The sequence below is a fragment of the Botrytis cinerea genome, chromosome 5 (assembly GCF_000143535.2).
Source record: "Botrytis cinerea B05.10 chromosome 5, complete sequence".
Lineage (NCBI taxonomy): Eukaryota > Fungi > Ascomycota > Leotiomycetes > Helotiales > Sclerotiniaceae > Botrytis > Botrytis cinerea.
Window position 1 is genome coordinate 2,551,256 of NC_037314.1, and position 25,949 is coordinate 2,577,204.

General features: G+C 42.8%; 6 protein-coding genes across 6 annotated transcripts; 4 read left to right on the plus strand and 2 right to left on the minus strand.

Annotated features, from left to right (window-relative positions):
• Window positions 1-392: 392 nt before the first annotated feature.
• On the minus strand, window positions 393-6,844 carry BCIN_05g07240 (hypothetical protein). Its single transcript, XM_024693188.1, has 7 exons — window positions 5,575-6,844; window positions 4,918-5,427; window positions 4,695-4,865; window positions 2,707-4,642; window positions 2,498-2,654; window positions 2,122-2,432; window positions 393-2,010 (listed from the first exon to the last, which is right to left on the minus strand). The coding sequence occupies exons 1-7, from the start codon at window positions 6,296-6,298 to the stop codon at window positions 1,068-1,070; spliced, it is 4,752 nt and encodes a 1,583-aa protein (XP_024548973.1). The 5' UTR covers window positions 6,299-6,844; the 3' UTR covers window positions 393-1,067.
• A 1,489-nt stretch (window positions 6,845-8,333) lies between these two features.
• On the plus strand, window positions 8,334-11,207 carry BCIN_05g07250 (hypothetical protein). The gene is made up of 2 exons (XM_024693189.1): window positions 8,334-9,343; window positions 9,674-11,207. The coding sequence occupies exons 1-2, from the start codon at window positions 9,146-9,148 to the stop codon at window positions 11,186-11,188; spliced, it is 1,713 nt and encodes a 570-aa protein (XP_024548974.1). The 5' UTR covers window positions 8,334-9,145; the 3' UTR covers window positions 11,189-11,207.
• On the plus strand, window positions 11,208-11,753 carry BCIN_05g07260 (hypothetical protein). Its single transcript, XM_001545753.2, has one exon. The coding sequence runs from the start codon at window positions 11,251-11,253 to the stop codon at window positions 11,707-11,709; it is 459 nt and encodes a 152-aa protein (XP_001545803.2). The 5' UTR covers window positions 11,208-11,250; the 3' UTR covers window positions 11,710-11,753.
• Window positions 11,754-11,959: 206 nt separating this feature from the next.
• BCIN_05g07270 (hypothetical protein) lies at window positions 11,960-16,557 on the minus strand. The gene is made up of 8 exons (XM_024693190.1): window positions 15,166-16,557; window positions 15,026-15,116; window positions 14,885-14,919; window positions 14,579-14,837; window positions 14,302-14,521; window positions 12,950-14,249; window positions 12,347-12,855; window positions 11,960-12,264 (listed from the first exon to the last, which is right to left on the minus strand). Exons 1-8 carry the CDS (start codon window positions 15,367-15,369, stop codon window positions 12,216-12,218), a joined length of 2,667 nt encoding a protein of 888 aa, XP_024548975.1. The 5' UTR covers window positions 15,370-16,557; the 3' UTR covers window positions 11,960-12,215.
• Window positions 16,558-16,733: 176 nt separating this feature from the next.
• Window positions 16,734-18,728, plus strand: BCIN_05g07280 (hypothetical protein). Its single transcript, XM_024693191.1, has 4 exons — window positions 16,734-17,402; window positions 17,704-17,782; window positions 17,839-18,043; window positions 18,098-18,728. Exons 1-4 carry the CDS (start codon window positions 17,129-17,131, stop codon window positions 18,164-18,166), a joined length of 627 nt encoding a protein of 208 aa, XP_024548976.1. The 5' UTR covers window positions 16,734-17,128; the 3' UTR covers window positions 18,167-18,728.
• Window positions 18,729-19,143: 415 nt separating this feature from the next.
• On the plus strand, window positions 19,144-22,359 carry BCIN_05g07290 (hypothetical protein). The gene is made up of 3 exons (XM_001545750.2): window positions 19,144-20,070; window positions 20,123-20,206; window positions 20,288-22,359. Exons 1-3 carry the CDS (start codon window positions 19,945-19,947, stop codon window positions 21,785-21,787), a joined length of 1,710 nt encoding a protein of 569 aa, XP_001545800.1. The 5' UTR covers window positions 19,144-19,944; the 3' UTR covers window positions 21,788-22,359.
• Window positions 22,360-25,949: the final 3,590 nt, after the last annotated feature.

Here is a 25,949-nt window from a genome sequence, read left to right on the forward strand (position 1 = left end):
ACTATTTTTCCAAATAATCAAAAGAAGAGACATGACTTTGTTATATTTAAACTAATATATAAACCATCATTTTAAAAAGCTAAATGATTTCAAAATTCATAATTTAAGTTTCTCTCTCTAGCTTTTAGTATTCTAAAGCCTGTGTAATATAAGTATAGCTATTGATTCTACACGAGTATTCAAAACAATTATAAAGAGTATAATGCATGTAAACTCGCTATTATTTTTAAACTCGAGAGGACCGAGGAAAAGCTTATAATATGAATTATTTTATTTATATATATATTATTAGCAGTGCTAGTCGTAAATAAAAAAGAATCTAGAACTTTAAATTCGAAGGATTTCAAATCATTGATAATTATTTGGAAAAAAGAAAATCTATGATTCAATTTTCGAGATTTATTTTCTCCAACAAACAAGTACTAACAATCTGGTTATACTTTATTCTACAAATCCATCACAATCAAAATTAAAAATTCAGAATGAAATCGTGTAGTGCAAATCTCGCGCCCCCGAGACACAATAACAATTAACACTAAGCTGAGCTATGGTTTGAATTGACTGCTCGAGATTTAGACGTACTGAGTGAGATGTATTTACAGAGCATGTAGGATATGTGTGCCTGTGTACTTTATGTACCATACAATACTTAAACACCATGAACAAGTATGTATCATAAATCTCGAATTCCAACTTTTCCGACCTTCCTATTCAAACCACAGTATACACAGCTATTCGACTAGTGCTCCTGATATCTTACAATCCAATTATCAACCTGTGTGTGTGTATCCATTCCTCCATACCCCTCCCCTTCAACCATCCAGGATATATGTATATAACCATTACCAGACTCAATCAACTGGCCCAATGCAAACTGAATACCACCCTATATAATGCAATACCGTATACCATGCAGTGCCAAAGCCCAATACCAAAACGCCTCGCTTCATTTATTATTCCCTTCTCGATCCTGATGTGCAGTTCTCTGAAATATCTTATCATATATCATTCCACTGGCAATGCCACCTTACCAGTCCACCCATCTAGTTTCAAAGTTGAACTGTCATCTAGGACTCTTCTGTAGCTGACCCCCGCACAGTAACCTCACTGTCCATCCATCGCCTTCCTACACTTGGACGGCTTGATTTGCTATCCTTGCTGTTCTTTCTCTCTTCTGCATTCTCATTTTGATTGTCATTGCTCTTGTTTGCCCCCAAGTAATCTCCAATAGCCCCACTCTCCATCACACCCGGACTCTCAAATGCCCTCCTATCCGCAATCATCATCGAACTTGGCGTTTGTGTACCTCCCCTACTCGAATCTTCACAACTGGAATCACCCATTAACGTATCTCCCAAAACCTCCATACTGTCGCCCCTGGCTACACTCAATACCCTGCCTGATTCTTTTCCAGTTGTTCCCGTCTCGTCATGTCCATTTTGTTCCGCCTTTTGATTCGCATTTGAATGTCTATTCCCAAATCCAAAGTCCAATTTTGCAGCAATTTCCATTTCTTCATTTTCTTGTCTTTCCAACCTCCCCACATTTTCTACTGTTAGTTTTTGTGGTTTTGCTGCTATTTCGCCTACCCCCAGTCCTATTGGTTCTCCATGCCCATGCCCATGAATGTGAATGTCACCATGCTCATCACCAGCGGCCGAGACTAACTTTTCATCTCTTAACTCTTTCGCTTTCTCCTCAAAACCCTCTCTTCTCGCAGCCCTTTCTCCTTCGTCCTCTGGCTGCGGGAGTGTCAGACGATGGGAATTATTGCGCTCGCTTTGCGTGGGACGGGAATGTTCGAGGAGTGACCTGGCTGAATCTTTGGATTGTTTCGTTGTATCGACTGGTTTTGAGTCGACTTCGGGTCTGGATGTTTGGGAATGTGATTGATAGGTTTTCTTAGGGGCTTGTAAAGATGTTGGGGATCTAAGCACGTGCTTCTCGCCCTTGTCTATGGATTTTGATGAACGATTGCGAGCGGTACTCGTTGAGGCGCGTCGGTCAAATCTAGAGCTTGAGCGTCAATATCATGCCTGGCTTTCTATTTCTACAGGGGGTGAAACTTCTCTAAAGAGATGAAAGTGTGAAGAGAAAATATGGGAAGGCAGAAGAACATACTTCGATTTTGCACTCCTCTTCGCACAATTCTCATTATCCACCTCCGCACAATCACTACCCTCGTCATCAACCTCACCTTTCGTCTTCGGCACTCTCCTGTTAATCGCCCATCGCACCAACATTTTCTCCAATGTTTTCCCCTTGACAGGTTTCGCCAGGTAATCATCCATGCCGGCTTTTTGGCACTTTTCGCGATCGCCTTGAATGGCTGACGCCGTCATGGCTACGATTGGGATATCACATGCCGAGTATCTATAAGGGGAATGATGGCGTAATATATGCGTGGCGCGATATCCGTCTATGATTGGCATCTGTAATTTATTAGTGCAAAGCCCTTCAAGTGGAAGGAAGCTTGGGGCAGCCATGGGTAACTCACTTGTACATCCATCAGAATGATATCTGGCTTTGGATGAGGTGGATTTGGAGAATCTGCCGCTAGAAGATAGTCAAGAGCTTCCTTTCCATTCCAGACAGCGGAAGGGGAAAAGCCCAATTTCCGAATAGTTTTCAAGGCAATCTGTTGATTGATGGCGCTGTATAACATGTTAGCACGGAGACCTTTATCTCAATGTGAACTCCTCTTACTTGTCCTCAACAACAAGAACTTTAACATTTGCCCTATCAGCAGAAGACATGTCTAGCTCTGACACAACAGGAGGTGTCATGCTAACAGACCGATGATGTTTAGACAATTCCCATGCATTCTTTTGAGGCGATGGGCCAACATCATAATCCGAGCTACCACAAGAAACACTCATCTCAGACTGCAAACGATCTGGCAAACTTCCAATATCAATCAAGACGTTTCCTTCGTGATACTGTGGTTTGTTGAATGGGATCCAGAAAGTCGCCGTTGTACCCTGTCCCAAAGAGGATTCCAGAGTGATTCTACCATGCATCAAATCCACCAAATTTTTACTGATCGTGAGGCCTAGACCTGTGCCACCAAATCTTCGTGCCGTTGATGAATCTGCTTGACTGAAAGGTTTGAAAAGGCGTTTTCGTACTTCCTCTTCAATTCCAATACCGCTATCTTCAACTACAAACTTCACTTCAATAGTATCTGCATCTTCTTTTTCTTTGACCACCGAAAATTTGACTCTTCCTTCACTGGTGAATTTGATACTATTCGTAAGGAGGTTCGTGATGATCTGACGAACGCGACCTGGGTCACCCATAACGATCAGATCTCTTTCAACCCCGACAGCAATGTTAGATTCAAACATTAGATTCTTTCGTTCGGCGGCAAATCCCAACATTTTGCTAACATCTCGGACCACAACTGATAAAGAGAACTGGACTTCTTCAATATCTAATCGGCCAGATTCAACCTTTGAGAAATCCAAAATATCGTTGATGACTGTAAGAAGTGCGTTGGCAGAACGTTGAATATTTTCAGCACACTCTTGTTGTTCTTCATCGAGATTCATATCAGTCAAAAGTTCTGCCATTCCAATTACCCCCGCGATGGGTGTTCTGATTTCGTGACTCATGTTGGCGAGGAACTGACTCTTCAAACGACTTGCTTCTTTGGCAGCTGCCTCGTTGGCGAGAAGTCTTGTATTCTCTCTTTCTTGCATCTGGAGGTCGTTTTCTCGATCCTTAATCTCTGTAATATCCATAGATAATCCAATAACGCCATCAATGAACGCTTCATTGATGTGGCCGCCCCCGTCTTTTTTACCCAACACGGGAACGAATTTTGTTCGATACCATCTATTGTCAATCACGTGCTCCTGCATATCTTCCATTGTCTTTCCAGTCAATATATCCTCAATTGGCTGTAGTGAAGAAGGAATCATATCGTGTCGTTGCCTTTGATTATTGGGGTGCGAGAAGACTTCATAAACATTCTTTCCGATATAATCGCTTCCCCTGGCTTTACCACTACCGGTAACGCTCTCATCGCTAGATCCTACATCGCTGTCAAGATCCCATATGAAAGAGCCTTCGAGGAGGTTAATTTTGCGATGTCGATCTACTGAGAACAGTGTAACTTGAGCATGTGTAATGACGGACAATAATTGTTGACGAAGTCGTTTAGCTTCGAATCTCGACATGACAGCTTCATGGATATCCGTGCATGTTCCATACCATTTTTCGATTTTGCCAGTATCTTTGTTTCTCATACAAACAGCTCGTCCAAGCATCCATCGCCATTCTCCGTCGTATTTTCTGCAACGATATTCGGTGGTATAGGGATCGCCAGTCTCTAGACAATGCAGCCAACGTTTCTTTGTCAAAGCCATATCCTCCGGATGGAATGGCAATTTCCAACCCTCACCCAGAGATTCTTCAACGGTTAAACCCGTGTAGTCATACCAACGCTGACTAAACCAGTCATGCATACCATCGGGAGTGGTGGTCCAAATGAGCTGCGGCATACTATCACAGATTATTTGAAATCTCTGCTCATCGGCTTCTTTAATTTCGGCAATCTGTTGTGTCACAGCTGTGATGTCCCTACAAGTAACGATGCCAGCCAAGAACTCGCCGGTGTCTGGATCTCGAACCGCTTCTCCTGCAAAAAGGGTCAACTACATTTCTTGTTATTCTCGAGGGACTCTGCATACCTAAACAATCATATAGAATCTTATTCCCAGTATCAGGGTCATACAATCCGAGCAACCGGCTAGAAAATGGTGTTTGTGTTCTGACGAGAATTGAAATGGGATATTCTGCCGGATCTAGAGCCTCCGTAAAATCATGGTTATAGCAATGCCACTTCTGGACCAAATCAAACCCTGTGGAATTGTTAGAATTGCCACCAAAATCTCAAGAGTTACACAGTCATACCATTTTTGACGTTTGACATGTCGGCTTCTCTGGCAAACAATCTCCTTGCAGCTTTATTCGGTATCGTCAAGCTTTCATCCTTCCACATGGCCAGAATAGGAACTTCTGTATTATCCAACAGTGCATCTTTCAACACAATTACTTTCTGTAAGATTGATGGGGCTCCTGATTTATTCACGCGAGATGGAGGACCCAAAGGTGGAAATGGAGAAGATGACATGGGTGCATTCGTGGGACTAGTAATCGCAGAAGAGCCACTAGATCCCTGACTTGAATCATGATTGGAACCGTGCTCAGAACTTGCGGACGATGGGGTTGAATGTGATAGAGAGCTCGAAGATTTGGAGCCGTTGCTAGAACTTAACCCAAATTTAGGGTTGTGAATCTTTCTTGAGCTCCGCTTCGGGCTAGGTATCTTAGACTGAGCAGTTTCTGTACTCGTGAAGGTCAATAGGAAGTATTTTTCATCTTCGATCTCGAAAATACTAATGATCATCTTGGCATAGGAATCTGCATTCTGTTAGCTTGATATCCTAGAAGAAGAACATTCCGAGCCGATTGTCATGTTTCAATATCGAGCAGTAAGACGGCCTTCAGAAAAACCCGGAAATTGAAACAGCCGAACGCATGAAGCAAAAATTTCACAAGCATACTTACGTCTATCTGCCATTTTCTTAGCTGTACGTCCTGCAAAAGTTGATGCTGTGATCGACCCAGCTGTGATGACAACTTCCACCACCGCATCGTGAACCATCGATGTCTTCTTCTCAGCATCCATCGTAAATCGATTCTGAGGATCGGCTCTTTCTGCGGTCGGTGTCACATCTCCTTCACATTCCGAGGATACCATTTCTTGTGCATTGGCATGGACATTGATTTCGTCGCCCAGACTATCTAAAAACATATCCCAAGTAACCCATACCGGCTTGAGATCTGACATCATGTCAATGCCCAATTGGGCAAGGGTTTGACCTTTGTATCGTTCCGCCGGCTGTTGATCTTCTTCTTCTTCTTCTTCAATTTCGCCATCATTTACACTCAGTAGCCTCGCCGTGGCTTCGTTCGCGAGTACCACCGTTTTGGAGCCATTCAGAACAATTGCAGGGTATGGCAGATAGTGCATAGCCGAAAATGCTACATCAGCAGGTGAAACCATTCCCGGTATGTGTAGATGCAAATTGCTACTTTGACCGGATCCCCGTCGCCCATTCATGTATTCTTGGGCTTTCAAAGCATCCAATCCATCAATTTGCCCAGGAGGCATATGTAAAGGTGACATCGGTCGCTCATAGTCGGAAACTGGAGTACCTTTCTGGGTTTCGTTTGGCGATACCAGGGAAGGAGGGAGGTCGATGTGGGTAGGGTGGTTGTCGACAGCCATGATTGTAGAGGGACGACGCGGCGCAATATTTGTTTGTGGTTTCTGTCAAGGCATCCAAACTTCCCCCAATCTCGCGATCGCATTCAATATTCTCGTCGAGTGTAGGTCTTCACTCTTCGCAAATTCTCTGTGATCTCACGCCGCTAAGACGTCATTTTGCTGATGATAGTAGGTGGTAGAGTAGGGCTTTTGAGGCTGTCGCCACGTCAATTCGAGACGACTATCAATTGATTTTATCGTGCACAGGATTAGGTGCATAGGTATACGGGCTGGTTTCAAAACGCTGATGTTCGCAACGACGGGTAGACTAGATTGATAGGGAAAATCAATTGATCAAGGAGGAAAAAGGAAACAAAATTTCACATTCGAGTTTGTTTTCGCTGGGTGGTTGGATGGCTGAATCCGGATTTTGAAAATGGACTAAACCGGCGTTAGAACAAGCTTGATGCTTTTTTATCGACCTAGACTCGAGACTAGAAGCATTTGGAACAGAAGGAAAAAAAATAGCGGAGAAAGGGAGATGGATTTAATTATTTTGATTCGCTCGAGTAATATACATTTGGTCTTTTATCGACTGGAAGTTCTTGTGTATCCTTCCTTGTTCTGGTGTTAGTACCGAGCATATATGCATTTGGGCCGGTGTACTGTGAATGTGAAGTCTGGAGTGGAAAATCTCCCATGTACATGTAGAGTCAGGTTGAAGTGAAGTTTGAGAAACGATTTGAGTGCTAGGTAGTACCCAGACAGCCCGGACAGACGCCTGACAAGCAATCTAGATTCCAGATCAAGAACTTTGGACTCACTCGGACTCCCGCCCTCCCTTCACCTCACGCAAAGATTGAAAGAGCCAATATACCCGCTCCATAGCCACGCAGCTGTGTGCATACACTGCAAGACATATACCAACACACACAACCCGCCCCCCTACCTCGGTGTATATGATTTCGTGGCCTTTTACGAGAATTTCTTAAGGTTTAACCAGGGCTGAATATCAGATCCGTTTTCATCGTGTGGTGGGTGGCCATGCCAATAAGTCATAGTCATAGCGAGTGTTCCCTGACCCTCCTTTTCGAGTCGGAAGAAGCTATCAGCCCCTCAGCCCAGTCTTTTGGGCTCTCATCGCAGTCTATCAGTCCCGCAGTCTATCAGCCCCCCAGTCTCTCGATACCTAGGATAACCTTTACGCTGTGATCCAAAGCGATGACTATACGAAAGATCGTATCCCTTTTTTTTTTCGCCAGTGTGAAAATGGGCTCAATAAAGTGCGGAGTGTACCCGTCCCGCTCCCGTAGAGCTTTTGAAATCGATTTTTTTTAGTTGCCGAAAGGGTCTCAAAGAGGAGAGGATCGAAGAGGGTCGAGAGGGTCGAGAGGGTCGAGAGGGTCGAGAGAGGGTCTGTCTGCTAAGTTCTAAAGAGGGGTCCACAGTGCTGATCAGTCGGGTATATATTTGGATTAACATGTGGGTTGGAATCTGGACATTCCAGTACGATGCGAGATAGAGAGGTGAAGTCATGTGATGCTGGTGATATCGATGATCTTGTGGAGAAATGGAATGGCGAGCTTGTCGATCATATCTTATCTGGGCGTAAGGTATGAGAGTAAAAGTCCCCTGAAATTCCTGGTGCACGTATAACGTTACTGCTTATCAGTATTACTGGATACAAATATCGGATTTGGGTTCCAATTCTGAGGGTGGCGAGGTATGCGTGGTATGAGCCTGGTTAGAACCGAGGTAGCGGTAGCGGTGGATTTGTATTATGGATTATATGGGTTATATGGGTTCACCAGTTATATGGATTATATGGATTATATGGATTATATGGATTATATCTACTATATCTAACTAGTTACTATATCTACTACTGAGGAAAGAATATTTATTCCATCGTGTTATCTTGCAAATGTATTACCTAATACCTTACTTAATACCTTAGGCTGAAGACTAATCTACTACCCCGCGCTCCTTCCCGTTCAGTACCCTTTCTCATGATTATGTCATCTCAATCTCAATTTCGATCAGTAGAACTGCTGCTGTCTGCTCTCAATAGCCAAATCAAGTGAGGCATCAACAAGAGAGGAACATCTTCCACGACACGGCATTGCTGCGAATATTTTAGTGCTTAATACTTATTATCTTTTAAAAATATACTACATTCTCGTTTTCCTTCATCCATCCACTCTTCCAACTAGCATTATGCACAACATTCAAACCACAAGAGCAACCTTGGTCAGCTTGCTATTCTACCAGTCAAAAGTTGGAGGCTCAATGAACCATGAACTTCGACTGATAGGACTAATAAGTCATGCGTTATCGTATTTAGCCTGCCGAGCCTGCCTTAGGATCGGGCTGCCATATGCAACGTCTGCTTCTACAACGCCTGCTTCTACAGTCCCAGCCTTGCACACACTCAAAAGATAACATTTGCTATATTCTACTTTCACAACTAATAAATCGAGTCCAGTTCTTTAGTTTCCAAGGCTTGTCTTCAGCATGCCTCCATTTAGCTATGCTAGCTTACCTCCAGTTGATTCCAGCACTATTCGCCTACTGTCTTTGATACCCAATAGAGACGAAACCGCTGCTCTACAGGGCCAACTTCACAACTATTCTCTCTAAGAGTCGGGCAAGGAATCACATTTATACGAAGCTTTGTCGTACGTATGGGGTAGCTTCGATGACCCTCCACATTTTATATATATAAATGGGAATTCTCTCTCCATCACAGCGAATCTGCATGCAGCTTTACGACGTCTTCGAAATCACAATCTTGAACGAGTCATATGGGTAGATGCTCTTTGCATCAATCAGCAAGATGACCAAGAGAAAGGTCTTCAGATTCAATTGATGGCGAGGATCTATGGCCAAGCAAACCGAGTAATTGTCTATTTCGGAGAAGCTGCAGATGATAGTGATATGGCTTTTGAAAGTATACGAGCTGCGGCAGACGATGAGAACGAAAAGCCTACAGGACCATTGGCCATTAGGGATAGTGATGAACCGATCCTTGAGTTGCTTAAAAGACCATGGTTTCAGCGCATCTGGGTATGTTAGTTTACAATTACCGATACATTTGAGAGTGGGAGTCGGAATAGCAAATTACATATGGGAGTTCCCATTTCTCCGAGGTGTTTCATTTGTTTGGATATACTGAAATATGCCAGTGGTCTCAATATTCCAAATATTTTGAGTATCCCCAGTCGGCCGAAGATCCCAAGTAGTTTGGATTTTCCAGATTGGTTAGACGTCCGAGCTCGTTTGAATGCACTGAGTGGTTTGATCGTAACAAATCAATGAAAAGCATCAAGGAATTTCAACTGTTGCAAATCCTCACCATGGGGGAATACGCGAACAAGCTAGCAGGAAATCTTGTAGGTTCTCCAGGAGGTCGGTTTGGCCCGAAGTATCCTGATCATCTGTGGTTCAGCGGAGATGAACGGGTATACATTTTGCTCAGGTGTTAGTAAACTTGAAAGTTTACTCAACGGTTATTCGGATTTAAAAAGTTGGATCCTTCCAACGATCCGCTTGATAAGACGGTCGATTTTCCGTCCAAAGTATAACTCGAGTGCACTAGGCGACCTCTCTCTAGGTGAGCTGATCGATATGTATCATAACCACAAGGCTACAGTACGTCACAATAAAGTGTATGCCTTACTTCGTATGTGCTCTGATCAGTTGAGCTCGCCGGAGTTATTACCTGATTACACAATTTCATGGGAGACACTTTTTCGACGGCTTGTCAAGTTCATCCTTCACAAAAGTGTGTCTATAGATGTTTGGGATGACAGAGAAGCGGCGGTAATCAAGAGTAGTGGCCATGTTCTAGGACATGTATCCTCGATAAGGAATGGCATAAATCGATATCCTGCACAGTACATAGAAGTTACATTTAACGACAGGCCACTATCGCTCCAGTACTGCAAGAATTATGGGGCACATTGGACACTCCAAGCTTCTGCACGATCCATTCGGAAAAATTATATTGTTTGCCTTCTGGATGGCGCTTCAAATCCAACTATTATGAGAGCATCCGAAGATCATTTTGGTATAATTATGATTGCAGTCACTCTAAGGCAACAAACACATAAACACACCTCGTTTCAATTATCTATGTCTTCAACACCTGATTACTCACATGACTTTCTACTTGTGTGGCAATGGGGATCAATGCCGGCACAGCATTCTTTGGCACCCCAATTGCCACAAATAGAGATCAATTCTTTAGTTCCAGACTATTTGAAGACCAATGCGATCAAATCAATGAGATCATTTGAAGTGGCACTGATTCTAAAAGACACTGGGGACCATGTAATGGTAGAAGCCAAGCTTAAAAAAGATATCAAAAAATATGGGAAATTGTTTGGAATAGACAATATACATATCTTATCATTACAAGGGGCACTGGCGTCAGTATACTGGAGCTCTAATCGTTGGAAGATGGCGGAAAACCTGCTTTTGGAGGTGATAACGACCAGGCAAGATCTCCAAGGTAGATGCCATCAAGATACTTTAAATAGTAAAATGGGACTTGCAAGGGCTTATATAGACGAAGAAGTCCTTTCTAGACCGTCCAGAGCCGAAAATCTGCGGGGTTTCAGGACAGAATTATTGAATGGAATCAGAAGTAATAGTCGAATTGAAGAAAAGATCATGATACTAGTAGTAGAGTATCTCGATGGAAGAATGCTCAAACTTTTGCTCGGCCTTGGAAGGGATAGCGTTTCAGTGACGGAAAAATTAGTGAAGGCCATATTCAGACCCGAAAGAGACGATCGAAAGATTCTCATCCTGTTGAAAGAAAGAGGAATAGACATTGTGGAGCAGATATTATCAAAAAGTTATTCGCAAAACAAAAGGCGAATATATTTATCAGGGAGGAAATCATAATCAATATATGCAGTACACAGAACCATTATGGAGTTCCTGGAATATTCAGAGTATTATTTGAAATGCGAGGGGCGAGTATGCCTCTTATAGAGGAAATCGTGATTGCGGCAGTGAGGAATAAACATCAGGGGCCACGATTGACAAGAGTATTACTTGAAATTCGAGGAGCAGATATCAATATTACACCAGAGGCTATCAAAGTAGTAGCAAAAAACCGAGACTATGACAAGGATTTACGTTCGAGATTAGGGCCGCGTACTGATATAATGATGCAGTTACTTGAGAAACGAGGGGCAGATATGGAGGTCACAGAAGAGATAGTGAAGATGGTCACAAGTGCAACGCCATTGGCGATACGAGCTCTCACGTTATTATTTAGAAAGCAAGGAATAAAATTGAGAGTTACGGAAGAAATGGTGAGAATCGTCAAAGGAAAATTTCCCGAGGAGGTCGTCCACCAGGTTGCCTTGTTGGAGATAATGAAGGACAATATTCAGAAATACAGCAGTGGTAGTACATAGTGCTAGTAGCACAAGCTAGCAAGCAATTGATTGGAGCTTTCACATTTTGATTTTTTGGGTTATATGTATTCATTCGACTGAGGAAAGATCAATGAATTTCTGTGTACCTATGCTTGTGGATACTTATTGTTTGAAATATAATCTGTGAGTCGTGAGACATGAGTATGAATAAGAAGGTGGATAGTGCAAGAAAGCAAGCAAGCAAACAGAGAGATGAACTCAACACAGTAATCCGGAGAAAATTTCACAGTGCTAGTAATTAATTGCATTGTGTTTGAAAAAAAGCCGATTGAACCTGTAATTATGCGCTATTGCATGCATAAAACTTGGGAATAAACTGAAAAAAACTCCCTTTCCAGTCTTCTTCCATATTTGCTCTCTTCCAACTCCTTATACTTCTGCCATTCTACCATTTGTAGATATTCTACTATCGATTGGATTCTTCTTTCCTTCCTCTCTCTTCTGTCACGTTTCCCTCGTATATCTCCCCATCCGATACGACCCAATTAGAAAATCCAAGTAAAAGACTCCTTGACCTCAAACGAGGTTTTTTGTCTACAAATAGTTAGAAGATCATTAGCACACGCACCCCAAAATACTACAAATAAGAACACAAGCCAAAAAAAGTTCCACATACCTGATATCTTCTGCACTAGCGCCAACCCAAGCCTCAAATTCGCCCTCCTCAGCAATCCACAGCCCTTTCCCATTTCTCAACGATTCATCCCAGTATCCCAATGCGTATTTGTCAATTACAATATCAACGCTTTTTTCTTCTCCAGCCTCAAGCTCTACCTTCGCGAACCCCTTCAGTTCCTTTTCCGGTCGAACTAGACTGCTCTTCACATCGTGGATATAAAGTTGTACTATTTCCTTTCCTTTTCTAGGTCCTGTATTTTTGATGTTGAGACTTAAGGTGATTCTGTCTTGATTTGAGGAAGAGAACGTTTGGGAGGAGAGAGTAGGAGCGGAATAAGAAAACGTAGTGTAAGAGAGACCGTGACCGAAAGGGAAGAGAGGGGGGAGAGACAGATGATCGTAATGGCGATAACCGATGTAGAGACCTTCGCCATAGAGAGAACGGAGGTTTTCGCCTGGCCAGGTGTGGTAGGTTGGGTTATCTGACAGGCGGACTGGGAAGGTTGTCTATACAGGGGAATGATTAGATGAAGTTTTGGTTATGTGGAAAGGAACTCATAAAAAAGAAAGATGCAACGTATCGAGTGGATATAAAACTTACAGGTAGTTTTCCACTAGGGTTTTCGAATCCGAAAAGGACATCAGCCAATGCATTTCCAGCTTCTTGCCCCTGGTACCACGCTTGCAAGATTGCTGGAACCTTCTTTGCCCAAGGCATCGTTACAGGACTTCCAGATTGATTAACCACAATTGTGTTTGGGTTCGCGTCCACAATTGCATCAATTAATCGATCCTGACTTCCGTCACTCGGTAAATCCATAGTCTGACGATCATAGCCCTCACTTTCCCACTCCGCATCTAACCCTACGATTACAATTGCTACATCGGAGGACTTTGCCGCATCAATAGCTTTTTGCAAATAATTCTCAGCATCCGCCTCTTTGTAACCAATACGACAACCGCCGGTTGCATGGGTTTGGTTAACTTGTGCTTGTTTGGACAATGGCCGAATTTCATTTGTTGTTTCAGCGACCAATTGCACCGGAACATTGGCTTCGAGAAAGATATCAAAGAGAATGTCTTTTGATCCCGAGAACATAGCTTCCCCCAGATCCGTCCAATTCCACAAATCGACTTTGACATCTCCATTTACAAGAAGTCTTCCAGGACCGACACTTGAGAAGGAGAGGGTGTGTAAGCCCGTGGTGGTAGGTGTCAGTATGGTTTTTGCGCGGACGGACCAGATTGGATTTACCTCTTCTGGAACCGAATCCCAGAGGAAGAGATCTGTGTTGGTGCGGTGTTGAATTATTCGAGGAGCTCCTTCAAATTTATCGCCAATGTGAAATTCGAGAGTTACGCCTTGGGCGCCGGTGGAAGTGGTACAGTAGTCTGCTGCTAGAGGAAGCCATTTGTAGGTGTGGCAACCCAAGGCGTAAGTGACATCTATTCCGGGGATTGCTTTGATGCTATCGAGGGGTATGGTGTTGTAGTAAGGATTTAAACTAGCACTACCTCCACCTCCTGCAATTGCGCGATTGGCATTTGGTCCTATGACGGCAACTTTTGTTTGGGAGGATTTGATTGGTAGGATATTATCTTTGTTTTTGAGTAGGGTCAATCCTTCTACCCCCGCCCGGCGAATCAATTTTCTAGTTTCTTCTCTATCGTCCTCAGCTTCAGGGGCTTCGGGTGTCATATCTGATCCCTTTGTTCGTTCAACGAGATATAGTACGTTTGCAGCGGCCTTCTCAACAGCCTCTCGGCTTAGTTCACCATTTTTGACTGCTTCGATCGCCTTTGCGCCACGCCATTTCGTTGAGACTGGCATTTCTATGTCGCAACCTGCTTCGATGGACTCCACAATTGAGTTCGTTCCACCCCAATCGGACATGACCAAACTAAATTTTGTAAGTAAACTTGTGTGCCATAAAAGTTTGGAGATAATATTACCCATCATAGCTCCACTCTTCCCTTAAGATTTCCCTCAGCGTGTGGAAATTACAATCTGCATGAACACCATTAATCAGATTATAGGAAGACATGACAGCCCAAGGATTAGCTTCCCGAATGGCCATCTCGAAAGGTCGTAAATATAATTCTCGTAGAGGCCTTTCTTGCACAACAGAATCAATGGTTAATCTGAATGTCTCTTGCTCATTGGCAACGAAATCTGTGTAGACAATTAGCCAAATGCACGTGACGAAGCCATAGAGAGAAATGGTCTTACGTTTTATTGTTGCAGCAATACCCTTCTCCTGCAACCCCTTGATGTAAGCGATAGCGAGCTTTCCCGTCAGGTAAGGATCTTCTGAGAAAGACTCGAAATTTCTTCCCCCCAATGGACCGCGATGTAAACAGACTGTCGGTGCCAATAAAACCTGAGCAGATCGAGCTTTCGTTTCATCTGCGAGGTGTTGTCCAACTTCATGAATAAGATCGGTGTTCCATGTTGCTGCTAGTGAAATACCGCATGGAAATAATGCGGCCTGAATATGTTAGAAAATTCCTCTTGATGGAGGCAATTCGAGCAAACCTTTGTTCCAGCCTTGAAAATGGCTCCACGAGCACCTATAGTTGGTATTAATACTAATTTGGGATGAAAGCATGAAGGTATTTTGTGTTGTACGGACGAACGTGGGGGACAATGAATGCTTAGGAGAACAAGAATATATACCATTTGGGCCATCGGATGTCTTGAATGCTGGTACGCCTTTGGAAGGTATTGATTTTGATCTCCAGAAATCTGCAGCCACTAGTAGAGAGACCTGAGAAGTTCATTAGTAGGGTGCAGTCAACAAAACAAAGGAACTTTACCTGCTCTTCGAGCGACAAGGACGCGGCCAACTGACGAGATTTAGTTCGAGGATCAAGTATAGCGTGCTTTTCCACAGGACTTTCGGGAGGGGTCATTTCGGAGTTTGGTGTTGCAATTGTATCCCTACTCGAGAGGATATCCGACCCTTCTTCGAACCTGTCAAATATAGGATCAGAGATCTGACTGTCTGGTGATTCTGACATTTTGACGTTTCAGTTAAACGGTTGAAGGGGATTTATTAAAATGGATGATTGTATAATAAAGTGCTCTTAGATATCAACGAATGGATGAAGAATTGATTGATGCTAGCGTGCGGCGAGGCAGAGGGATTGTGCCGCGTGTCTAATGAACAATGAATTCTCCGGATATCAAAGAAGAGTTAAGATGGCTTGACGGAAAGGAACCAAGAGATGTCTTATAGAGCTCGACGCTAGAGTAGCGCGCGAGAAGCAACCTACATTGCACATCAACTCGGTATCAATCTTTCCAGAGACCGACACCCGATCAGCTGGTTTCAATTAATATTCCTCATAACCGGTGCTCTGCGGATGACTTTCCCATGCGCCGCACAGGGAATTAGATAAGACGTTATAAAATATTACGAATAAAGGCATGGATACACTTGTCCCATGCATGAAAATGGCTGAAATAGAATTTAATATGCATTTGGTGTAAGTAAGGTTCGCTACAGGCTGGTGCCATCCTTACAACCCTGCACATCTTGCAAGGGATTGTTGGTGCGACTGGTCCTTGTGAAAATAAGCTTCTATCAGATCAATGACAATTTTGCTCAGTCTTGGGCAAGAAGCAACTGTCAATCCAATGGCAACAACGGTATGAGCGGACCGGCTCAGCGATTTTCTTACAGGTTAGGAAGGTAAGACGAGTTGCTGCAATGGTTTTTGTGACAGACACTAACGGAAATTGCCTTGCCATACTGGCAGAATGCAAGAAATCCTAGTGGAGAAAGAAAAAAGTAAAGAAGTTCTATCAACTCCAGCAAATGCTACCCATCCTCGCCAAAATTTCAGCTTGAAATGAATATCAGGAGGCAATATGCAGAGATCTCGCCTAGGTAGTGTAGTGTATTCATCTAGGTGGTATTGTCACGCCCTTCTTCGAAATCTCCCATAAGACTGCATTGAAAGCCCATGGTGATGAATACTCTGTTGAGACGTGTCTGCATCTGGAGAGCGGACATGCGGGCCGGATTCGCCTCCAATGAGCTTTCGTTTGTGCCATAAGCACGATCGTAGATTTGGGGATGTGTAGATACGGATCCGAAACCTATATTGACCACTCGGAAATGTATTGATACTTACGACGGATAATTCCTGTGTAGATCTCAATGTCATGGTAGCTTTGCTGTCGGAATTCTAGATATCGACGTCGAGGTAGTGAGAGCGTGGGAAGTTGCATCAACAACAATGCAAAGAGGATACTCGGGCAAACGCTTCGGACTAACCAGTTATGGATAAGCTTGAGGAGCAATGAGCGGCGGATCATGTGACTATTCCTATCAATTAGCGCCGCAGTGGAGACCCACTAGCATTATCATTACCTACTCGAACTACGAGGAGATTCGCCCGCATCAGATAATCAGAAACAAGTCTCTCTCACCGCGATGGCATTATCAATTGTTATCTTAAAGCGTGCCTTTACATACTCTTTTACACCTCAAACTTCACCCCAAGTGATACTTGTACTCTCATCAGAAAGACAGGAGTGATAAGAGTCTGCTTCGTTTCTCAGCTTCAAGGTCGCTTGCTCACTTACAACTAGCAGTAATACTCAGGCACAATATCAACCACCTACAATCCTACTTTCATATCTGAAGCTTTCTGCTTCAAGTCTGTCCATTTGTTTATTCCCCATGCAAGATCTTTACAGTTCGTGAAACCCACCTACCATAAATTGTTCTAGTATCTGCACACCATCTTGCATTTGCGCCTTCCGAGTATAATGGCTGAAACATCAAACCACCGTCAATCTATTGGAGAACCCGAAGACCCACTCGAATCACCCTCACGAGAAAGAGATCAATGGGAATCTACTGAACTCTCAGAATTGGAACACATTAGGCAGAATTATACACACGCCTCATCTACTCATGCATTGGGTCCTGGTAGTACAGCACCCGATGGATTTTTTGGTCAATTGGCTTTTAATGTCTCAAAGTTCTGGAGACACCAAATCAGTGTAACCGTTGACCATGTTGCATGTAGAGATCATCTCGGTATGTATCCTTTTATCCGTTTTCTCGATCTGGTTCAGACCGTCTACCCATGACAAGGTATATTACCTATTGTGGAATCCGGCGTTCAGGGCCGAAAGACTTCTATTAGCTGGGACTTTATTTTCATCCATCTTCTTCCAGTAATCCGTACATTGCGTTTTCTGTCAGAATCTTTTATTGAGCCTTGGCGTTCTGTATCGTTTCTACCCAGTAGTTCTTGCTTCAGCATAGAAAGAATCGTTTGCTCTACATGTTTCCCGTTCAGCGTTTCGTAGACGAACTTATTAGCTAATTCTAACAGCTCTCGAACGCACTTTCTTAGCATATCTCAGGACTTCACTGGCCTTGTCAATGTTGGGCGTATCAATTGCACAGCTATTGTATGTTTTCTATGGAGCTTAATCATACCGCGATCATTGTATTGATATTTACCCAGCCGATTGCAGCATTCCCCCACACCAAACCCACTCATAGGGTTCTTCGTACTTGGCAAACCTCTGGCCTGCATATGTCAAGGTGCTGCAATAACAACTTTATTGGTGGGAAGTATCAGGAGCTGGAGACATCAAAATGCCATTGTGAGAGGTAAAGCTCTTTCGGGAGGATTTGAAGTCCTTCTCATCGGGGTTGGATTCTTCCTTGTGAGTAGGCTTCGACAGTATTGTCATTGAGCGAGTTTTACTGACTAGCCTCAGATTTTTCTAACGTTCCTTGTGCTTTTGATTGCTGTGGATGTCATAAAAGAACATCTGAAGTCTGATTAAGTGGCGGTGTTCATTAGCTGACCTTTCAAGAATCGAAATGTGATGGACAAATGACCTCTACTTCGGACTCTCCGGACTATTATTTCCTTGGAGCAAATGATTATAAGTCTGCCCATCTGACTTCGGTTTATCGGGGGAATCGGGGAGGCATATATTAACAGCCAAGAACATCCCGCTGTTGCACGTGCTTGAACTATATTGAGGGGAGAGAAGAACGGTTGATTTCGTTCTTAGGCACTAACTGCCGAACAACGGTAGTTCGACGACCGTAAAGTTGATGCGATTTCACATGGGAAACTATTGATGGATAATTTCAATCTGCATATGTAGCAAGATAGCACCAGCTGCGGAACATTTATGACATGCCCGAAGGATGTGATGAGAATACCTGTGCCCGGATGAGCAGCGCTTTCGGCACGGCGTGCCTTTTGTAATGATGTTCATACAGGGACAAGGGAAGAAGTAGCGAACCATGATACAGAATAGATACCCATTCCCTGACTGCTGATATGACAGCCCTCGCAGCAGTTTGACTCACAGATTCATTAAATGCACTTGACCAGCAAGTAAGAGTACATGAGTCTTGAATTGCTTTGGAGACGCTGCGGATTCTTTGCGTAATATTCTGTGATTGTTGTCATGCGATTTCACCTGGCTGACTGGTATCCATTCGGCTCAACCAAATTGTTTTGCTCGGTGCTTGAGCAATCCACTGATGTTCTTATGGGACATATTCTAACCTGCAACGATGGAAACCGAAACGATGAATCTCCAACAACCATCGTCACCACAATCATTCCAGACCCGCGATTGCACAGAATGTAGTATCACGTGATATGTCAATACATGAATCTCGCACCCACAGGTTGTTGTTGTTGTTGTTGCTGCCCTTTGCTGCCATCCAATGATCTTCTCTGTGGCCTCTTATCTTGGCGGCGATCTCTTTGTACCTCGTACCTCTCGTACCTCCCCACCAAGCCACCCTCCACCAAAGCATGCTCTCGAGGTATGTACCTGGTATTCTAGTAGTAGCAAGGCTTCACTCCAGTTTTACATGATCATGATCAATTATACTTTTTCTAGCTCTGTCTCTGCTGAATTTTCTGACTTCTCTCTCAAATTTTCGTCGGTTCCAATCTCATCTCTCTAGACTCGGGGGAGCTAGCTTTATTGATTTCCTTACTCTTTTCATTCACGCCATTACCGTCCCGTCCTAGCATTTCCCCCTTTTTCTTCTTAATTCACTGCAGCTGCAGTACGAGTACCGAATGAATAATTATCACAATCAAGATACAGTACCGGTCCGTCGTTGATCAGCAATAACCGCTCTATTGGGCACGAAACACGCATTAGATACGCATTAGATAAATTGCGTAATCATCCCTTACCCTTTTTTTTTACCTTGCACAATCCTCAAACAATCATTTTGATATTCGCTATTTGATAACGGCTTGGTAAAGATCCGAAATCGCAGGCAAGCAAGAAACCACAACATAATCGCGGGACACAAACACAACCACACCCACAAGACATTGAAGAGATCGGAGAGAGAGAGAAAGAGGGAGAGAGAGGCGTCATCTCTAACTCATTGGGTACCACGCCACTTTTCATTCCTACACTCACTCTACGCTGTACGATCGATTACAAATACTTTGATAAATTCGCCCACTCTTTTCTCCCGTCTTTTCTTTTCACAACGACATACTGGTCAAGAGACAGACAGACACACAGACACACAGACAGAGAGAAAGAGTTCACACTCTTGAAATCCTTCAAAGATGGCGTGGTCAAAGTCAACACGCATTCTGGTCATGCTATTGATCGATGCTGTATTTTTCATCGTAGAATTGGGTGTTGGCTTATGGGTGGGATCATTGGCATTGATGGCAGATGCCTTTCACATGGTGAGTAGCTGGGGAAAGGGCCAGAAGTGTATTGATACTAACATTTACATAGTTGAACGATATCATCTCTCTCGCAGTCGGACTCTGGGCTGTGAAAGCTGCGCGAAGAAATACCACGGACAAATATTCTTTTGGAGTAAGTCGTCGCACAATATACACCAAGCTTTACCGAACGGATAGCTACATTACCAAGGCTGGAAATTAACAACTTATTTAGTTTTTAAGAGCGGAAATCCTAGGCGCCTTTTTCAACGCCGTCTTCCTTATTGCGCTTTGCGTATCGATTGTTCTCGAAGCTGTCGGACGTTTCTTCGATCCACCTGAGATTGGTGAACCAAAACTTATACTTATTGTTGGATCATTGGGATTGGCATCGAATTTGGCTGGATTCTTCGTATTGGGTGGCCATGGTCATTCTCATGGCCCAGGAGATGGACATTCTCATGATGAAATCGCCGATGCGGAAGAAGGACATGCGCACAGCCACAGTCACAGTCACAGTCATGCTCACGAAAGCAACTACGGGACGTATAGGGATGAGGTCGACGAAGAAAGTGGAAATGCAGGCGAAGTTTTCCCCGAAGCTGTTGTAGCAAAAGCTACCGCCAAACGACAAGTACAATTTACCAAGCCTGATGAAGATGCTTCGACAGCTCGCGATAGCAGCAGTATCATGACTAGATCGCCCAGCAGAAGTTCCAAGCAACACTCTCATCGAAGACGAACGAGCAAGTCTCAATTCTCTAGTTTGGACAACCTAAGCATCCACCCCGCAAGCTTTCGACAAGATATCATCGCTGCAAGCAAGACACAATTGGATGGAATCGAAAGCGAGGATTCCAGTGACCCAGATGACGACACCCATGCCCATTCTGGACCAGCACCAACCGAAAATAGTCCTCTCCTTTCGCATGATCACGACCATCACGCAGATACTCATGCTCATAGCCATGATCACAACGACGAAGGCCATCATGAACATCGTTCGAGTCGTCAATCTAAGCATGCGGCGCATAATCACAACAACAAGTCCAAGAAGAAGTCCGGTGGCCATGGTCACAATCATGATGATATGGGAATGAATGCTATGATCCTTCACGTTATTGGTGATGCTCTGGGAAATGTTGGAGTTATTGTCACTGCTTTGATTATCTGGTTAACTAACTGGCCTGGCCGTTTGTATGCTGATCCTGCTGTATCACTTTTCATTACCATCATTATTCTTCGATCTTGCATTCCGTTAACCAAGGCTACCGCTCAAATTTTACTACAAGCTACACCAGATTCGATTGACGTTGCACTTATCAAAGAAGACATCGAGAACTTTGACGCCGTGAAGGGTTGTCATCATGTCCACATTTGGCAACTTAGCGACTCCCAACTTGTTGCATCCATGCATATACAAGTTGCCTTCCCAATAGGGGAAGATGGCGGAGAGAAATACATGCAGTTGGCTAAGGAGATTCGAGAATGCTTACACGGCCATGGTATCCACAGCGCAACTCTTCAACCAGAATTTTGCCTTGATAAAGATCATGATCATATTTTTAATGGTTCAGTCGGATTAGATGGTCAGGTTCAGACCAAATGTGGGATGGAGGATGACGACTCATGCTTACTCGAATGTATCGATAATTGCAAGGGAAAGGGATGTTGTTCGACACAGGCGGTAGAGCCTCAACATGACCATTCAGACCATGATGGTCACTCTCATTAGATTTCTTTCATTATTTCCTTTGTTTTGTATCTCTCTTACCCACGAGGAAGATACTCGCTTCTAATGTACCTTTACTTGAATTGTTTCTTCCCTGGCATTGCAAATGGTATTTTGGGACTGGCTGGGAGTAAAACATTCATACATATACAGTCGATTGACTTGAACCTTAATGATGGGTGCAAGAAGTGCGATGTGGCGTTTGATGCAAGTCAATTGACTAATTTTTGCTGGGGAGAGATGTAAAAAGGTATGAAGGAAATGGATATATCATCTATTTTTTCAGTACAGGACAGGAGTGAAGACTTTTATAAGCGAGCTTCCTCGATGGAATTTTTTTGATTAAAATGGGTTTTGGAGGATGGGGGGGAGATATGTTTTAATGGTGTCGAAAAGTCATAGGTGATAGAGGGGACCTTTGTACAGTAAATATGAGTAGTAGGGTATAAAAGTTTCTTGGGTGGTTGTTGGGTTAAGGGATGAAATAAGATACGATGGAGATAGGATGAGCAACAATCGATGATTCTATAGACGTTTATGCTTTTATTCAGCGCTGTTCATCATTACCGATTCTAATTGCTTTTGTGTCTGTCCGTCTGTGAAAAGGAATGTAATGTCATCCCCGAAGCGAGGTAAACATGGAGATAGCTTCTAACATCCTTCTTTATCCTAGGTCATTGAGTAAGGCTGCTGGTGCTAATGCAAATACTACTATTTAAGAACTTTTTAGTAAGTATTTGATCCTTTTTGATTTTTCGTCGGGGTGTAAAGACGAATCGTGCTGGAGATTATGGAATTTGCGATGGAGACTGGGAGGGGATGGGAGTTTGAGGACCATGCTTTATTGTATCACGGTATGAAAACAAAATTCTCTTGGAGCTTGAAACGGGGAGAAAAATGTTGGGTTGGATTGGGTTGGGAGAGAATATAACTTGTAGATAATAAGTGTGGCGGGGATCCATCGTGAGTTGTGGGGGTGTAGTACTTCCTTTTTTTTGATGGTGAGATGGTGAGGTGGTAGGTGAGAGACTAGGTGGGAGTAGGAGGGTTGCTGGATTGCGATGTATGCGATAGACTCTTTTTTTACTGCGAGCTTGTTGAACGAGCTGGGGATGGGTAGGTGTGAGTGAGAGAGGGATTGATTGATGTTATAATTAATCGTCTCCCGGGTTTGAAATTCTGCATTTTGTCTTTTGCACTCTATTATTGTAGTAGTCGAACTTTCTCCGGTTTTATGACTGGTAGGTTAGATGGTATGTGGTTTGTTTTTTTGGAGATCTGTGTGGATATCTTTGTTTCTCTTTCTCTTTCACTTTCTCCTTTTTTTTATTAATATTTTTTATTTTTTATTGCTTATTTTCCGAACAGGGATGGAGTCCATATTCAGTGCTGCTCTGCTGTATGGAACTGGCATTTAAAGCATGCATTTGTTTTAGCTTATAAAGGGGTCGGTAAGGGGAAGCAGAAGCAGGAGTGATTGAAGAAGGAGTTCTTAGACATACTGGTTAGCCGAGAGGGGTATAAAAGGTCTTCTAGAGTTTACCTTTTCTAGCATAATACAACTCTTTTCCCACTCGTATCGAAACTGTTCTTTTGGGGATCGGTAGATGAGTTGTATGAGGTCGGATCTCTATAGGAGTGAGGAGGATGCGAGTTGATTTTGTTGTTTAGAAATATTGGCGGTCAGTTTCTTGATGACTTGCTACTTTTATTACTTTTATATTACTTGGTACATTTCTGATTGTTCCTACCATTTCTACCGCATCTTAATTCTACGCATCTATTAAGAAGTAAGGATGTAATCGCGTTTATCCTCTCGGCTTAAACTCTACATTATCTCTCCGTCTCATCGACGAAGCAAAATTTGCATTGGTTAGAATAGAAGTGCCACATCACCATTTTTAAATTTGCGACCAGAGATTGTTTGTTTGTGCATTTTGTGAAGAGGAGACCGATATTTTTACCATGGGGTAGTCTCATGTGTGAAAGATGAGAATATGGAGACGAGAAACGTGTGGCATTTAAAGATGCGTAGAAAGAAGGTGAGCATCAAAGTGAGATGATAGTGAGGTCTGCCATTTTGCAAACCTTGACCGAGCGACCTTTTTGTTGTCAAGGTATGTAAAATCTTTGCTCTAAGTCTTCTGGATCTTTAGGTATATTATTGTTCTTGAAAAACTTCTCTCAAGTGATGGATAGATCTGATCATGTCTACCTACTCATGGTATTTGATCTATGGAGGTTAAAATGCTTTAATGAATATGGAGAGAACTGGAAGATTAATGTCAAGTTTATTTAATTTATGACTTTCATATTTGTTGTTGTTATGAGGGAGTCCTCTTTACCAATATAATATGTATGTATACTTTTGTTGTTGTCGTCATACTTCTTGCCGCTGTCACAAGTTTTGATCTTGTTTTTCCTATTCATTCCACGAGTATTTACCTCATCAATAGCATCTCTATCTGTTCAATTTGACTTTGTATCCTTAATTACATTATATGTATTGAACAGAGATTTTCGTTCTGACAACTCCACCATCCTTGAATCCCTTGAGCGCCTGGAACACTCTGTCGGGATTCTTTATGTTTAGTTTATTTGCACGCGGAGTATTTAATACACACTATGAATGTCAATTTTCTCAGAGAAAGAAGTTTAAACAGGGTTACGAATCAGTATATCATGACGTATTAAAACAGAAACGCACAGAAAGGGGGGGGGGGGGGGGGGGGGGGCGCTGGTATTGCTAAGATTCTCCGAGATGTGAACATAAACGAACAATTTAAAAGGAGATAGATACTATTCTACTGATTTTAAATTCTGAAATCTTTAACGAGAAAGGTGTAGAACTTGGCTCAGAGAGTTATTGAGAGTATCAAAAGATTTAAAGGGTTTCTGTGGCCGTCTGGTCACGGTGCGAGTCCGATTCTCGTTGTCGAAAGGTCATCATCGCCATGCTACTTGATTAACATACAAATCAACAATCTAGACTGGCGATACTGACAAATATTCAAATTTTAGCCCAGAAACTCATCATAAAGTTCTGAGCTTGGTGCTCATTATTTATTTTCGCATTGAGATGCCACGACAGCCTTGGGTTTATCGGGTGCCGGAGACATACACCTAAAGTATAGTATTGACAGATCCTGGACGCTTTATGTATTCCAGGTGAATGGTTTGTGGGATGTTATACTATCGAGAACAATGGTGTTGTATGTGGAATTAATAAGCTCATGTATACGAGGAGAATATAGGGTAACGGCTACTTTTACCCTAGCTTATGCTAAATATTCTGTGTGTAGAAATACTGAAACTTATTATAGCTAGTGGATCATTGTCCATGAAGCTATATCGACAGAAAGACAGCAAGAGCGAATGTAACGAAAGAATGAAAGACTTTAGGTTTTTGTCTATTATTACGGGGCTTCAATGATTGGATCGTTAGTATATAACATGAAGTTGATAGATTTATGATTTTTGTGGTCTCTTTTATCATGATACCCATTGCTGTCACTGAAGTTTCTAATTGCATTATCAATCCATCCACAAATGTTTGTTCATGACTGCCATTCTAGTTCCATGCTTTGTGAGCTCATCTTCTTATACTAGGTTTGAAAGACTCAGCTCTTCTGTATTTGATTATCTAGCGGATATTAATATTTCTTACTACCTCCTTACCTCTTGTTTCAAATTCTATGTTCAATTTCATATGTTAGCCTATCATTTCTCCAAGCATCTTCCTTCTTATATGGGCAAGAAGAATATATTATTTAATATAGTGTAGAGTAATATATCTTATTCCATTATAATCAGATAGCTTCTCCTTGTGTCCCTTCAGAACTTCCACAACCAGACGATGGTGCGCTCGTCACACCTTGCTTATCACAATTCAAGTAACTATTTAGCTCGTATGTTGATTCCAAAGTCAGGAAAGAAAGGTATTTTAACATTATTTCCAGAAAGCTTGAATTCTACACTCTAATAAGCGCCGGCCCTGAATATAGTATTTTCGAAGGTCTCCTTAAATCTTTGATATGATTACATGCACTTATTCGAAAGGACGAACGAACCCCAATATTGTCATTTTCGCACTGTCGTTACCCAGAGACCCCTGAATTTATTATTTTTACTCATTATTGTTAGTATTTCCCACCGTCATTCTCAC

Excerpts from the sequence above, each read along its gene's own strand:
- BCIN_05g07240 (XM_024693188.1), bottom strand. The coding sequence starts at position 6,298 with ATGGCTGTCGACAACCACCCTACCCACATCGACCTCCCTCCTTCCCTG. Across the intron at positions 2,433-2,497 it reads TCATTCTGATGGATGTACAA|ATGCCAATCATAGACGGATA; the intron begins GTGAGTTACCCA and ends AATAAATTACAG. Across the intron at positions 2,011-2,121 it reads AAGAGGAGTGCAAAATCGAA|ATTTGACCGACGCGCCTCAA; the intron begins GTATGTTCTTCT and ends CTCAAGCTCTAG.
- BCIN_05g07250 (XM_024693189.1), top strand. The coding sequence starts at position 9,146 with ATGGCGAGGATCTATGGCCAAGCAAACCGAGTAATTGTCTATTTCGGA. Across the intron at positions 9,344-9,673 it reads CATGGTTTCAGCGCATCTGG|GTTCTCCAGGAGGTCGGTTT; the intron begins GTATGTTAGTTT and ends GAAATCTTGTAG.
- BCIN_05g07260 (XM_001545753.2), top strand. The coding sequence starts at position 11,251 with ATGCGAGGGGCGAGTATGCCTCTTATAGAGGAAATCGTGATTGCGGCA.
- BCIN_05g07270 (XM_024693190.1), bottom strand. The coding sequence starts at position 15,369 with ATGTCAGAATCACCAGACAGTCAGATCTCTGATCCTATATTTGACAGG. Across the intron at positions 14,838-14,884 it reads TTTTCAAGGCTGGAACAAAG|GCCGCATTATTTCCATGCGG; the intron begins GTTTGCTCGAAT and ends TAACATATTCAG. Across the intron at positions 12,856-12,949 it reads ACCCTAGTGGAAAACTACCT|ACAACCTTCCCAGTCCGCCT; the intron begins GTAAGTTTTATA and ends TCCCCTGTATAG.
- BCIN_05g07280 (XM_024693191.1), top strand. The coding sequence starts at position 17,129 with ATGGCTGAAACATCAAACCACCGTCAATCTATTGGAGAACCCGAAGAC. Across the intron at positions 17,403-17,703 it reads TGCATGTAGAGATCATCTCG|CTCTCGAACGCACTTTCTTA; the intron begins GTATGTATCCTT and ends TAATTCTAACAG. Across the intron at positions 18,044-18,097 it reads TCGGGGTTGGATTCTTCCTT|ATTTTTCTAACGTTCCTTGT; the intron begins GTGAGTAGGCTT and ends GACTAGCCTCAG.
- BCIN_05g07290 (XM_001545750.2), top strand. The coding sequence starts at position 19,945 with ATGGCGTGGTCAAAGTCAACACGCATTCTGGTCATGCTATTGATCGAT. Across the intron at positions 20,071-20,122 it reads TGGCAGATGCCTTTCACATG|TTGAACGATATCATCTCTCT; the intron begins GTGAGTAGCTGG and ends ACATTTACATAG. Across the intron at positions 20,207-20,287 it reads CGGACAAATATTCTTTTGGA|TTTTTAAGAGCGGAAATCCT; the intron begins GTAAGTCGTCGC and ends CAACTTATTTAG.